At 42.0% G+C, this 14,751-nt stretch overlaps 1 protein-coding gene and 1 non-coding gene across 2 annotated transcripts in view; one reads left to right on the top strand and one right to left on the bottom strand.

Annotated features, from left to right (window-relative positions):
• The first annotated feature begins 2,714 nt into the window (after positions 1–2,714).
• Trnak-cuu (transfer RNA lysine (anticodon CUU)) lies at positions 2,715–2,787 on the top strand. Its single transcript has one exon. It is a non-coding gene; the product is annotated as a tRNA-Lys (tRNA).
• A 6,719-nt stretch (positions 2,788–9,506) lies between these two features.
• Actr10 (actin related protein 10) overlaps positions 9,507–14,751 on the bottom strand; it is a 37,599-nt gene continuing 32,354 nt past the window's right edge. Inside the window, exons 11-13 of the mRNA XM_004871100.4 lie at positions 13,307–13,388; positions 11,468–11,669; positions 9,507–9,895 (exon numbers count right to left, since the gene is read on the bottom strand). Coding sequence (XP_004871157.1) covers positions 9,714–9,895; positions 11,468–11,669; positions 13,307–13,388 — 466 coding nt within the window. The 3' untranslated portion in view covers positions 9,507–9,713. The remainder of the gene's footprint in view (positions 9,896–11,467; positions 11,670–13,306; positions 13,389–14,751) is intronic.

Here is a 14,751-nt window from a genome sequence, read left to right as displayed (position 1 = left end):
TCAGTGGTTCCACTACCTGCCTTGCAAGCAGGAGGACCCGAGTTTGATCCCCGGTACTAAAAAAAAAAAAAAAGATCTGGTGAGAAATTCATTTGAGACTATGTGAACATCATAGCATCTGATGATTCTTATTTCAATCAATTATTATTCTAATGATTGTCAAGTGGCAGTTTCTAATCTATTATCTGTTTTACATTGATGATTGGTTTTCTGCTATGAAATCATCAGAAGTTTTTAAGTAGGAAAATTATGTTAATTGATTTAAATTAGTAAATGAATTTTCATTTCTGTGTGAAGAATGATAGCTAAAGGGAAGAACAGAAGTGGAGATACTTCTTGGAAAGCTGTTGCAGTCTCATGGGCACACAATAAAGGAAAATGATTTGTAGAGGTAGAAGTGGAAAGGGAAATGTATGGATGGACTTGAGATTGTAGGGCTTGCTGAAGAATTGGATGCAGAAAGTAAAAGAAAAATGAATTTGAATTGTTCTCCCAGCCAATGAAGCATTATAATTAATGATTAGGTTTTATTCTTCAAAAATGAATACAAGATTTGAATTTACTTGGAAGACTAGCCGGCACTTAACTTGCCTAACTCATTAAACATTCTAGTTGCAGTTCCTTCATGAGGGGTTCTAATTTAGACCAAGATAGTCCAAAAAAATGTTGAAGAAAAGCTAAAGGATATAGTCAAAGGAAGGTTCAAGTATTCAAACTTGTTTAGGTATTTAAACTTTTAAATAACTTCACTACTTGTGTGTAATAAACAGTATCTGAGTCTGGGACACTATCCATTATCAAGAATTTGAGGAGTCTTTCTGAACTCATTGTTAGACAAACTGCCCAACTTGAGGCTGGATTGTGTCTGGACTAACACACTGAATTGTGGTCTCAGGTTCTTGATTATTTGCTTGATTTTTACACGAGTTAGACATAGATTTGTCTGTTTTAACCACTTACTCCAAAGTACATTTGAAGGTAGTATATATAAGATTGGTATGCAATTTACGTATCTCTTTTTTGTTTTTTGAGATAGGGTCTCACTATATAGTTCAGGTTGGCCTTGAACTGACTATGTAAGGCCAGGTTAGCTTCAAACTTGTGGTGATCCTCCTGCCTCAGCCTCCCAAGTGCTGGAATAATATATGTGCACCACCACAGCAGGCTACACATCTTTGAGGCTATCAGGGTCTAACCCTTCTATGAGAATACCTAGCAATGCTTTCTACATTAGGTACTTAATAAATATGATTTTAATAAATCATAAAATGATTAAATTGTAATGGCAGACTTACAGTCCACAGTGTGGCAGCTCTTGCCAAGAAAAATGAAGAACGCACCTGGAGATTGCAGGCAAGTTTATTACACAGGCAGACTGATGGGGGATTTCTCCACAAAGCAATCACCCCAGAGTTGGTGGTGAACAGGGTTTATATGGGTTAAGGGAAGAGGGGTGGGGATGCAGAAGCAAGGCATTTATCTTCAGTTCAAGGTTGAGGAAGTTACATTAGTTTACATGATTTGATAGAAAAGTACCCTGGATACAGCCTCTTCCTGAGAACAAAGGACAGTGAAGGAGGACAGGTGTTAGGTGTGGGAGGGGGGATGAACTGGGTGGGAGTGGCTCTTTGTCAGGTCAGCACCCCGCAGGAAAAACCTTTTTTGCTCAGAAATCATTTTCCAGCTCAAAATAAGATGTTCAATAATGTTATATTAACATACATTGTTATACCTACCAATTAAGATAAATAATACTTTTAATATGCAAAAACCAGTTAATTCACTTTCCAGTTCCATTGTACCAATTTATAAAATAATCACAAATAAATCACTTTACAAATGCAAGAGAAAACTCTTACTAATTATGTCTTAAAATTGTTAATTACTTATGTACTGGTTCTAATTTGAGGAACCTAAACATTTTGTGACACGTCACATTTCTTTGTGTTTTTTTGGTTTTTTGGTACCGGGGATCGAATTCGAGACCTTGTACTTGCGAGGCAGGCGGCGGAACCACTGAGCTAAATCCCCGGCCCAACACGTTACGCTTTTCAACCGAGTACCTCAGGAGATTCAATGCCCGGAGTGCTTAGCTTCTGAATACCATTTTAAGGATAGCTAAAGACTGGTGTGGGGGAAAAAGCATCCTAGGAATTCTTCGTTATTCCCGGCTTTACAGTAGGACTTACACTTGCGAGTGTGTGCAGTGGATGATCTGCCCCATCCGCATCACAGAAATTTGCAGAATTCCTTATCTAGAAAAGTTCCCCAACATCTCAGAAAAATACGTTTTCATGCTGATCAGAACTTGGTTCTCTTTTTCTTCGACTGTAACACTTTCCCCCTCTGCCTTCAGCGCTGTGTAAGCCTGCTGCGCCCGCGTCCGCTCTGTCGCAGCTCCGGGAGAAAGGCCCTGCTTTAGGGGCCGGAATCTGCCCCTCCCGGACGGCCCACTCGGAGTCGGAGGCGCGGCCCCAGTGGGCGAGAAGCCGCAGGGGCCTGCGGACAGGCTGACTCCCGCCCTCCTGGAGACCGTAAATACCACCTCCGAAGTGTAACACAATTAATAACAAACATTTAAGATGTCCTCAATAATATCCGAAAATTCGATCCAATAGTAAATCCCTCTAAAAAAACCCATAAACTTGTAAGGAAGTAAACCAACCAGCGTCATTTCGTCTCCAAAGGGTCGCGCTGAAGACTCTTCAGCAGCTGCCCGGCTAGCTCAGTCGGTAGAGCATGGGACTCTTAATCCCAGGGTCGTGGGTTCGAGCCCCACGTTGGGCGGAAGCTCTGCTTTTTTTCGCTATAGCACTCAATGTTCTCCAAACTCTACGCTTTTCTAAAAATTTATAATGAAGAAATGTCTGTAACCCGAGTTAAGGTGGGCACCTTTAGAACTAATCAGATTTCTGGAAGAAAGTTCGCTCGGTAGCGCCGGCGCCGCCAGCTGCGCGTGCGCACTGGAGAGCCCCGCCGTCCCCCACTCTGAGCGCCCCAGCCGCCTCCGCGGGGGCGGGGCTTCTGCGTGCTGTGTGCGCGCGCGGCCGAGCACGGTCAGTCTGGCTTCCGGTCAGGTTCGCAGCGGGCTGCCCCGGCGGTCAGCGCGTCTGCCCGGGACAGCGGCCTCCGTCGACCCTGCCGGCGCCAGCCCAGACTGCACCGCAGCCTTTTCTCTCAGCGCTGGGCTCCCCTCGGCCTCAGCGGGAGCGGGCGGGGAACGCCGTGCGGCGTGCGCTCGCGGATGTGCGGACGCTGGCCCCCGACACAGACCTGCGTTGTGTAACAGTGCTGTGCACCGATGGGGGCTGAGGCGGGGCGAGCGGAGCGCGGCGTTGTGCAGAGCCCCCGAGGAGGCTGGCCCTGCGCGGCTGCCCGACCCCGCCGGCGCCCCGCGCCCTCTCAGCGGGAGTTGGAAATCCTCACTGTGGTCTGTCCTTGCCCGGGGGACTTTCGGAGAAGCACTCGTTTCCGGAGACACTGCACTCAGGCTTAGCTCCCGTGGCTCTTTTACTCATGACTTTATCTTCCCTTAGGGCCCGCTTGCCAGAGACTCCGCAAGTGCGTGAACTCGTCCGGCCGTCAGAAAGCTGCCAGTAATTTTTCACTCAAATGATGTTATCTCGGAAAAATGAACCACTGTTAAGTTTTTATTTTTTCAGCTAATAAAACTGGACACACACACACAACCCTGTATAGTGGGACGTGTTGGCTTGTTAGTCCTCACAGTGAAGCGTCCGGGTGAAAGAGTGCGTGTTCCAACAGGGCAGGGATACGGGAAACGATACCGGAGGTGGAATACGAAATGTACCTCCCAACCTGTCAGCTGTCTGATATGGCAAGCTTGTGTTCTCTAAAAATGGAATGAATTCTAACAACTACGGGGGTTATGAGTAGGAAGATATTTATTGATAGGATAGATAGCTCCCGAGCGGCAGGAGGGGACCTGAATGGGTAGCTCGGGGACTCCACTCTACAGGGGAGTTTTATAGAGTAAAACCCACATGGGCATGTGGGACACAGCCATGATCAGTCAGTAAGGTTACAAGTACAGTCACTTAGGTGATAGTGGTCCATTTGGAAAACGAGTCACATAACAAGTGTGCGTGGAAAGAACAAAGACTTCTAGGAAATGATGGGTCCAGAGGTCCCCCGGTCACCCACTGGGGTGACGGATGTCTAGGCTTCCTTAGACCTGGTGTTTGTCCTTTGAGGAGGTACACAGGCCCGGTCATGGTCGTCTCATCTTTATCTTGAGGCCTGGTCTCCAGCAGATGTGCCTCCGGCCACGTTGCGATGTGTTTCACCTTTGTCCTGACTCTCTCGAGGGCCTAGCCCGATTTGACTGCCTGTCATGTTTCTGTGACTTAGCTGTCTACAGTAAGAGGATCTGTGACAGGATTTGGGGTTTGGCTGCGGATTTGGAGGGGAGGATTACGGAAGTGAGGCCTTGCTCTGGACTGGTTGCTCTTGGAAAGCCAAGGCAGTTCTGTGACCTTGACCAGTTCCACCCACAAGAGGTCAAGCTAAAAGGGATCAAGCTGAAACTGGTAAACGAGCAAGGGAAGGATGCTTGGTGTCTTAAGTTGTCCAGCGATCCATTTTTCTGCAGTGGATGTTCTGTGAAAAAGGGGAGAGGAATATAATTTAGTCAAAAGCATTACTTCTGCCTAATGACACTGAGGCTTGGCTGTGTCCGATTAGCTTCCAGATGTCAGGGCTACTTGTGGCCTTTCCCAGCCCACTACAGTCAGGCCTTCCAGCCTCTCCCCAGCCCCACTGGTCGGCGGCTCTAATCATCTCCTCTTTACCAAATTTGAGTGTTAATTGCCGGGCCTAATGTATTGTCCTATCAGAAATGTGTTAGAAAAGTGGTCAGACAGTTAACCTCTCCCCTTGGCTTCCACCACACTAATGTGCTCTTGATTTCTTCTAACACCCCACCCCACCCCAAACTTAAACATCTCTTTGGATATCTGGTAGCTATTCCAAACTTAACAGGTACAAAATGTAACACTTGGTATTTGTCCAAAAACTTCTCTGTTATAGTAATTTTCCTTTTTCCTTTTTAAATGAAGGGTATCACCATCTTTCTACTTAATCAGACCAAAAATTTGGAATCATTGATTCCTCTTTTTCCTTCCAACTCCATTATTAAAGTACTTTTGGATAAATCAGGCCTTTGGTACTCTCCCACCCCCACTATTCTGGCCATGTGACTGGTTTTAGCCAATGGGATAGTAGAAAGCATAATGTAAGTGGAGTATTGAGAATTATTTACACTGTGCAAGGTGCTATGTAAGAAGCCTGAGTTCCTTGAGAACACCAAGCTCTGAGGAAGCTTATGCTAGCCACATGGAGAGAGGCCATGTGGAGCAGAGAGAGGCTATGGAAAAAAGTACTGAGACCCCAGAATAGTATGCAAATTCTCTTACCCTCCCATTTCTAGCACACCAACAGAATATGGCCAGGTGATCCTCTCCAGTTGATGCCACATGGACTAGAACTGCTCAGCTGAGCCTTGTTTGTCTCAGTTCCTGAGCACAGAATTGTAAGTAAATAAAGTCCTTGTTGTTTAACCCGCTAGTTCTTAGAAGAGTCTGTTACACAGCATCAGATAGCTGAAATATCGACACCAAATCCTTCAAAGTGTATTCACAATCAGACTTCTCACCCTTCTGGTGAGCAGCCTAATCTATACCATCACCTCCTGGATTACTCCAACGTTTTGGTTCTTTTTTACAGTGCTGAGGATCAGACCTAGGGCTTCCTGCATTAGGCAAGCATTCTACTGAGTTAAACCCTATCCTTTTAGAACATGTTTTGAGACAGAGCTTCAGGAAGTTGCCCAGGATGGCCTGGAACTTGTCTCACCTCCCCAGGAGCTGGGATCATGGTTTAACTGAACTTCCTGCTTCAATTCTTGTTTTCTTAAACTCTATTTTTTTTTTTTTTTGGTACGAAGGATTGAACTTGGGACGTTGTGCTTGCAAGGCAGGTGCCAGAACCACTGAGCTAAATCCCCAGCCCCTTAAACTCTATTGTTATTCTAAACTGTTATTTTTTCCACAGATGTTATAGTTTCTTGTTGTTTTTTGAGACAGAGTCTGGCTTGAACGTGTTAGCTGTTCAAGACAAGCTAACTTAGTATCTGACCAATGTGGTGCCCTAGTGAATTTAAGTGTATTACTTTACTAGGGTTGCCATAACAAAATACCGTACACTGAGTATTGTTGCACAGTGCTGGAGGCTGGAAACTTGAAATTATGGCGTTGCAGGGACACAATCTCAAAAAACTTTTTTGCTCAGGAGGCTGAGGCAGTAGAACCATGAGTTTAAGGCCAGCCTAGACTACCTACCAAGACGTGACACAAAACAAACATCCCTTTGAAAGATTCATTCTGTATCTTTGCCTTAGTTTCAGGTGTCCTGTGCAGTCCTTTGGCATTCCAAGCAGCTCAGTTGCATGTTCTCCGTGCACCTCTCTCACATGGTGTTTCCTTAGTCAGGACAGCAGTCATATTGGATTAGGGCCCATTTTAAATCACCTCATCTGAATTTGCATCTACAACTGTTTGAAAGAGGAGGGCCAGGGGACTCGTGTCTCTTGTGGACAAAGAGCCCCAAACCGATAATGCGCCTCACTTTTATTAGATTCACACAAAGAAGCAAGCAAGCATGTGATCCAGGCTTCAGGGAAAGTTTATCAGGTACTCATAATTTATGGACTATTCCTAAATGTGTATTTTCTTTTAATCAGACCTCAGCTAAAGGTGCTTGTCTCCTTGAAACTGGGTGACACTGTCATGTTAGTGAACACCCTGGGGGGTGGAGTACAGCTTGCTCCCCCGCCCCCCAGAGAGTTCAGCCCGGGCTTTAGTCTCACACCTGGTTTCCCACATCTCAGTTATGGATCACGTGCTTGGAAAATGATCACCAGTCTGGCAGAAAGGCAGCAGCAGTAGGCCTACAGGACAGAGGAGTCTCATCTTTAGGAAAATTCACTGAGGAAACTGGTTGACCAAATTGAACTTTCACAGTGTTATTTACTGGTTTACTATGGTTTTCAAATTCTTCATGATCTACTCCTTAGAGTGTAATTAGTGAGGTCTCATCTCCCTGTTACCATCAGTTTCAGTAATGTCAGATCACTCAATTTAAGATGTCATGGGGCCAGGGATTTAGCTCAGTGGTTCTGGCACCTGCCTCGCAAGCACAAGGTCCCGAGTTCAATCCCCGGTATCAAAAAAAAAAGATGTCATGTAGAAAATTCAGTTCATACATTGCTGAGTGTGCTGGCACTTGCCTATAATCCCAGCACTCAGGAGGCTGAGGCAGGAGGATCACTGGGAGTTTAAGGCCAGCCTGAACTACAGAGAGACCTTGTCTCAAAAAAACAACAAAACCAAAAAACCAAAACCAAACCAAACCAAATTCAATGCACATAGCCTGGAATAACTGCCAACTACTGAAAACCTACTCATCCTGTGGGAACTAGATGAAAAGCTTCTCTTCATTAAGTTTTCTTCCTTCACCTACCCCCGGTTCAGAATTAACTACATCAGTAACAACAAGCAATTGATACCTTACCACACTTTTGTATCACCACTTGCTTACACATCCATTTCTACTAGCTTGCAAAATGCCAAAGAGCAAAGGTCTTACTGGTGTAGCACTTTTAGTATCAAAAACTATAGTAGGCACATAGCATTCAGTAGATAACAAATGAATCTTAAGTCTTTTGTTACAGAAGTGGCGTCAAGTGCAAAGTAGAGCTAGAATTTTTTTTTTTTGGCATCAGGAATTGAACTCAGGACCTTAAAGGACTGAGCCAGGCAGGCTCGGTGCCACTGAGCTACATCCCCGGCCCAGAGCTAAAAGTTTAAAAAAATTTTTTTTTTTTTTTCTTCTTCAGGCTGGGGATGTAGCTCAGTGGTTCTGCCGCCTGCCCTGCAAGCACAAGAACCCGAGTTCAATCCCCGGTACCAAAAAAAAAAAAGTTTCTCTTTCCATAGTGGGGATCAAATTCAGTGACGCCTTACCACTGAGCTACATCCCCAACCTTTAAATTTTTCTCTTTTTTGAGACAGGGTCTTGCTCAGTTGCCCAGGCAGGACTTGAACTCATGATCCTCCTGCCATAAGCTCCCTAAATGCTGGGATTGCTGGTGTGTGGCACTGTACCAGGCAGCTAGAAGTTGCTGTTTGCTTGGTTTTTGGTGGTACTAGGGATTGAACTCAGAGCCTTTGCACTAAACCGCCACCCTCACCTGTTGTTTTTTTTTGGTACTGTGAATTGAACTCGGGTCCTTGCGCTTTCGAGGCAGGCAGCGGAACCACTGAGCTAAATCCCCAGCCCCCACCCCCCACCTCCCACCTGTTTTTGAGACAGGATCTTGCTAAATTACAAAATTGCCTGGACTGGGATTGAATTTGTGATCTTCCTGCCTTGCCCTCTTAGAGTGCTGGGATTACAGGAATGTGCCACCACACCCAGTTTAGAAGTATTTTTAAACACACACACACACACACACACACACACACACACACACACACACACACACACACACACACACACACACACACACACACAGTTCCAGAAATGAATCCATTCCTATTTTTAGACCAAGGAAATCAGCTTTTTTCAAGTGTTAACAATCATATTTAAGGATATGGGAAGGATCCAGAAAAGCAAAATCAAGTGATTAAACTAAGAATATACTTTGGGATACACAGCTTAGAAAATGTATCAATTCCTACTCTGTCCTCTGGCATATGAACACACTCACAAACATGTACTTCCTGTCCTCACAAGCACTTAGAACACAACAAGCAAAATTTCAACAAGAAGTAGTTCATTAAAAATAAATGATGAGGGCCAGGTGTGGTGGCCATGCCTGTAATCCCAGCACTCAGGAGGCTGAAGCAGAAGGATCGCAGCAAGTTCGAGGCCAGCCTCGGCTACATAGCAAAACCCCGCCTCAAAAAAAACCAAAACAAAAGATGAAATAAATGTTACACAACGGATGAGCACATTTTTCTTCAAAGAACCCTTGCCCTGAGGAGATAAAAAGCACATAAGCAAAATGATCAATGACATTAGGGATGCATGTTTACAAAGCAGTTTAACTTTGCATAAAAGTCTTTCTTAGAAACACAGAATTGCTCATAAGAGAAACTGAAGATTTCAACACTTTGCTTAACAAATGCTTGACCCTGCTACCAAACAGTCAGTCCAAAGGATCGAATATATTTCTAGAAAAGCAGCAGCATTATAACTATGGACACAGAAGTACCAAAAAAAGGGTTAAAAAATAGGTCCATGCCAGTATTTGAAATAATTAATAATGGTTAATACTACTGACTCATGAAATGTAATAATTGCTGAAAATAAAATTCTTGGGAGTCTCAGGCCCAGGGCAGATTATGGGAAGATGGAGAAGCATCTTATTATTCTTTTTGAAAACTGAACTGTGTAACAAATATCCAAAACTAACTTTATTTAACTTTATTTTAACTTTATTTTATTGATACAAATACAACAGATTATTAAACAAGAGAAGCAAAGTCAAATGAATTAAACATTAATGCAAAGAATAAGTACAGAGAAGCTTCTACTTCCACTAAAGTTATCTATAATAAAGCATCCTACATATTTTGTACAGTTTGCTTATAACTATTTGAAGTGAAATAAAGCTGTATTTAACCAAACTTTTATTTCTCAGTGGAAAATGCTCTCTTCATCAGAGGTGGCTGAGCTTTTCCAACGTCAAACATCATTTCTAAAGGTGGATTATTGAGGGAACACCAATCAGGTATACGGCCCGTCTGATTATAATATTCCTTTGAAACTGAACGGCTCCCAAGTATATCTTGCAGTGCTCCAAAAATAGCCCCTGTGTGGTAAGAATGTTTTTATAGTTAAGATGAGAACTTTAACAGAAAACTTTAAATATACACATATCCATTATATGAAGAGTGGGCTGGTAAAACTCAGCATATTCACTCTTCAAATTCACTGCAGTTAAGATGATTTTCAGTAATATAAGGGCTAGGGATTTAGCTCAGTGGCACCACGCCTGCCTCACAAACCCAAGGTCCTGAGTTCGATCCCCAGTACTGGAAAAAAAAAAAAGGGGGTAAGCCAGCACTCCTGTGTTGAAGGTAACTGCAACAACCTCTTGCAGATTAGAGTGAACATGGCACCAAGTAATACCACTGTTGGAAAGTGAGCTAGAGTAGGGTGGAAGACACTGACAACTTTGTGCAAATACACTCAATCAGATGCTGAGTTTTGTCATAACTACAGTTACATGTCAATAAACAAAATGGCACCGTAAAATCGATAAGCACCATTTTGAAGCCCTAAGATTTTATATTAAAGACCTTAGATGGACAAGGCAGTCTTTACGAAAACAACTTAGTTATTATATCTATTTGTCTTGGACTTGAGGTGTTCCTGCTGCCTCTGCCTCCCGAGTGCTGGGATTACAGGCATGCGCCACTATGCCCAACGTCCATTATTTTAAAATTTCAATAATTTGTTTTAAACCCTCTGTATATATGCTTCTGATACCTACTAGTTCTAACTGCATAATAAAAAGCATATAATAATCTTTACACAATTATAGTTATGTTTTTTCTTCAATATAATTACTTATTAGGTTATTTGCTTATTTCAGTAAAACCATCATTACTTAGAGCATTCAAAGAACTCAGTCACAAAAGAGAGTTAAAAATAAAGAGATCACACTACAATCCGAAGCCCTCTGGGAGGCTGAGGAAGGAGGATCCCAAGTTTGAGCCCAATCTGGTCAACTCAGTGAGACCCTGTCTCAAAATAAAAAATTAAAAAATGGTCTGGAAATGTAGCTCAGTTGGGTTCAATCCCCAGTACTGCAAAACAAGGAAGCAAACAAACCAATTTTCATGTCACTCCCTAGAGCTTTGGTAGGTAGAAATTAAAACAAATCTTTTAAGTAGTGATAGCTTTACTAGAATAAATTCATAGCTTCCATTATTCTGAGGAATGACTTTAATTGAAGTTTACTTAAAATCATAGTGCAAATGCCAAAAGAAATAATTCTAAAAATATGATTTAAAGAAAAGTCAATGTTCAAAGAAAATTAGGTTTCTTTTCTTTTTTTTGGTACCAGGGATCGAACTCGGGATCTTGTGCTTGCAAGGCAGGCAGCAGAACCACTGAGCCAAATCCCCGGCCCTATTTTCTTTTTTTTGCGACAGGGTCTCACTATGTAATTCAGGCTGGCCTTAAACTCAGTGCAATCCTCCTGCCTCAGCCTGCCAAGTGCTGGGATTATAGACATGCACCACCATGCCTGGCTAATAGTTCTATTTAGTAAGTGAGCAGTTTCGAACACTGAATTCTGCATTTTAATATGGCCATTAGTAATGGCACCCAGAAACCAACAAATATAATCTTTGTATTTTAAAAACTAAATTCTTACCTCCCAACCAGGCCACACAATTAGCCTTTGCAGGTGGAGTATGGATTCGGAATGTCTTGGTACCAAGTGCTTTTTGGTATTTTGGTTTTTCTACCAAATATCTTATTTCAGCAAGCAACCTATGGAGAAATCCTGGCAACATAGAGGTGCCACCTATGACTACCAAGTTCTCTGCAAGTTGTTTCCTGGTGTCTATTGGACACTGTATTAAAAAAGGAAAAAAGAAAGACTTTATCCTCACTTGGACAAACAGTTCTACTGAAGACAATCTACAGAAGTGTGTACCACTGATTAAGCAGGTCCCCATTTGTGTTAGAAAATGGGTTCCTGCAAGGTTTCTCTCATTTAACCACTACAAGATGACTGAGACACATGGAAAGAAAGAACTTTAAAGATTTTTTAGGTTTTAAAATACTTAGAAAAATCTACTAAAATCTAAGCGTAGAATCTTAAATCCCCCCGTGGACATGGCACTATATCAATGGTCTCATTTTCAAAGCAGAATGACTTGAGTTAGGCAAAGAGCACAAAAAGACGTAACTATTAGCCAGAGACATATGTGGACATTTAGTTGCTTTTTTTTTGGTACCGGGAATCAAAAGTTGTTGGGTTTTTTTTTTTTTTTTTGGAAGTGGGGAACAAACTCAGGACCTTGCGCTTGCAAGACAGGTGGTGGAAACACTGAGCTAAATCCCCAGCCCTGGAAATTTAGTTTTTCACACTATTATACCCATAGCCAGATGCTGAGTAGGAAAATACATTATGTTTCCGGTCTAAGAATTAGGAATGATAATGCCCTTCACTGAGTGGAGCCCTAGAGGTAGACAGAATCTTCCAAGATGATGGTTTTTCAGATAGAGCTGTGTGGTGATGTAGTCATTAAACAAAAGGGACATATTGCCATATGCCCTGTGGAATGTACTCATCTTCAGATGGCGTCTCACTATGTTACCTAGGCTAGCCTTAAACTCCTTGGCTCAAGGGGTCCTCCTGCCACCCTCTAGAGTAGCTGGGACTACAGGCACACATCACTGCACCTGGCTTGGCCCTGTGCAGTTTAAAATTCAATACTAACCTGACCTTAAGTACAAAATAAAAGTCTGATGACCCTGTTCTGAAAAAAATGCATTTGTCCATGGTGATCCTTATTCATGTGTATGAAATGTAGGTACTGCACCTCAGTGTCAAAGTAAAACTCCTAACTAAAAAACTTAACAAAAAAATTTAAAAAGTAAAATAATGTCTGGGCATGGTAGTATGTCTGTAATCCCAGGCTGAGGCAGGAGGATTGCCATAAGTTCGAGGCCAGGTTGGGCTACATAGTGAATTCAGGGCCAGCCTAGACTATATAGTAAGATCCTGTCTCAAAAAACAAAACAAAACATCAAAAAATGAACTAGATGGGGATTTAGCTCAGTAGTTCCAGCACCTGCCTGGCAAGCGCAAGGTCCAGAGTTTGATCCTTGGTACCCAAAAAAAAAAAAGGGAACTGAAAGTAAAACTCAACAAGCAGACTAGTGAGATAAAAGATTTAAAATAAAAAAGAAAAGGGCTGGGGATTTAGCTTAGTGGTTCTGCAGCCTGCCTTGAAAGCGCAAGGACTGAGTTCAATCCCCTTACCAAAAAAAAAAAATTCTTTGCATGTTTTTATAAAACCTTAGAAATAATACACAAGGAGGGGCCAGGGATGTAGCTGAGTGGTGCTGTGCCCACCTGGCAAGCGCAAAGGCCTGAGTTTGATCCCTGGTACTGAAAACAAAGTACTACACAAGGAAAATACTGAAAAAACATTTCAAATTTTTCTTTAATGAAAGAGAAACTTTTCACAAAATACAATACCTGCAGAAGGGAATCCAATATTAACGTGGCAACTGATTTCTCTTCATTATCTTGTTCAAAAAGAATTTCCACAACTGAATCTCTAATAAGGTTAAGAAAGAGAGCACTTTGTTGACATCATGTGTGATACAGAATAAACATTAGTTGTATTGACACGATACTGTTAAGAAGCAGTACTAGGTTAACGTAGAATAATTATGAAAATACAAGGTATTCTCATTTGTAAATGGGAAGAATAGTACCTGCCTTCCAGGGCTGAGGGAGGATTCAGTGAGTTAGGGTAGGGCTTGGCGCATGGGAAGAGTCCCCAAGTATTAGCCTCCACTGTTATCATGTATACTACCTCCTGAACCCTAGTACAAATTGGAAACAGTATTCTGTGGAAGGAAGATCCAACCAGCCCGTAAGCCAACATGCAAGGGATTTAAAAACAAAGAACAAAACTCTCCGTATTTCTTTTTTAAAAATAATATATGACAAAGATTCTAGTTGTCTAAAAAAATTATCCATTTTCTTTTTCTAAAATTAAAAAGAACTTTACCAGGTAGCATGAAAAGGATCTCTGGGGTATTATTTCTTTTTTATTGTATATATTCAAGGTGTACAGCATGTTTTGATGTACAGATACATAGTGAAATGATTACTACAGTCAAGTAAATTAACCATCACCTTCCATAGTTACCTTTTTATCTGTAAGAGCAGTTAAAGTTTATTCTCTGCAAATTTTTGGTATATAATCTGATCATCTTAACCCTAGCTAGTCCTTATGCTAGGCACTAGATCTTCAGACTTGTTCTTTCTTCACAACTGTAAGTTTGTGCCCTTAGATCTGCTTCTCTCCATCTCCCTCACTGGCCTACTCTGGCTGCTCTTAGATATCTGAATTTTAGATTCCACAGTGAAAGCAAGCAGTATCTTTCTTTCTGGGTCTGTCAAGAGTTTTACATCTTCAGTGTTGTAGTGTAGATTAAAGAAATCTATACATGATAAAATTACAAGGAACTGTAATATAAATTATACCAATACTGACTAGTTTTTTTACTATACTATAGGTATATAAGATATAATCATGAGGTAAACTAAAAGGGTATGCAGGACCTCTCTGTATTGTTTTGTTTTTTGCAACTAATCAATAATTATTTGAAAATTTTAAAACCTAGAACATCATTTTTAAGCTAGATATATTATACTCCTTATGCCCACCAGTTAAAACACCAGGGAGGCTGTATTTAGTAGACTTCTTGCAGCTAGATGTAGTTAGATACCAGAAATGAGATGGAGACAAGTGATATGTGAGACTGACAGCATTTACTTAAAAAAGAAAGCACTTTTTTGGGGGGGTACCGATGATCGAACTCAGGACCTTGTGCTTATGAGGCAGGTGCAGCGCCACTGAGCTACATCCCCAGCCCTAAGAAAGCACTTTTTACTTTCCCTTTTTAGGA

The sequence above is a fragment of the Heterocephalus glaber genome, unplaced genomic scaffold (genome assembly GCF_053883595.1).
Source record: "Heterocephalus glaber isolate CG9 unplaced genomic scaffold, H.glaber_assembly_v1.0 deba00001118, whole genome shotgun sequence".
Lineage (NCBI taxonomy): Eukaryota > Metazoa > Chordata > Mammalia > Rodentia > Bathyergidae > Heterocephalus > Heterocephalus glaber.
This window is presented reverse-complemented; position numbering and strand designations above follow the sequence as displayed.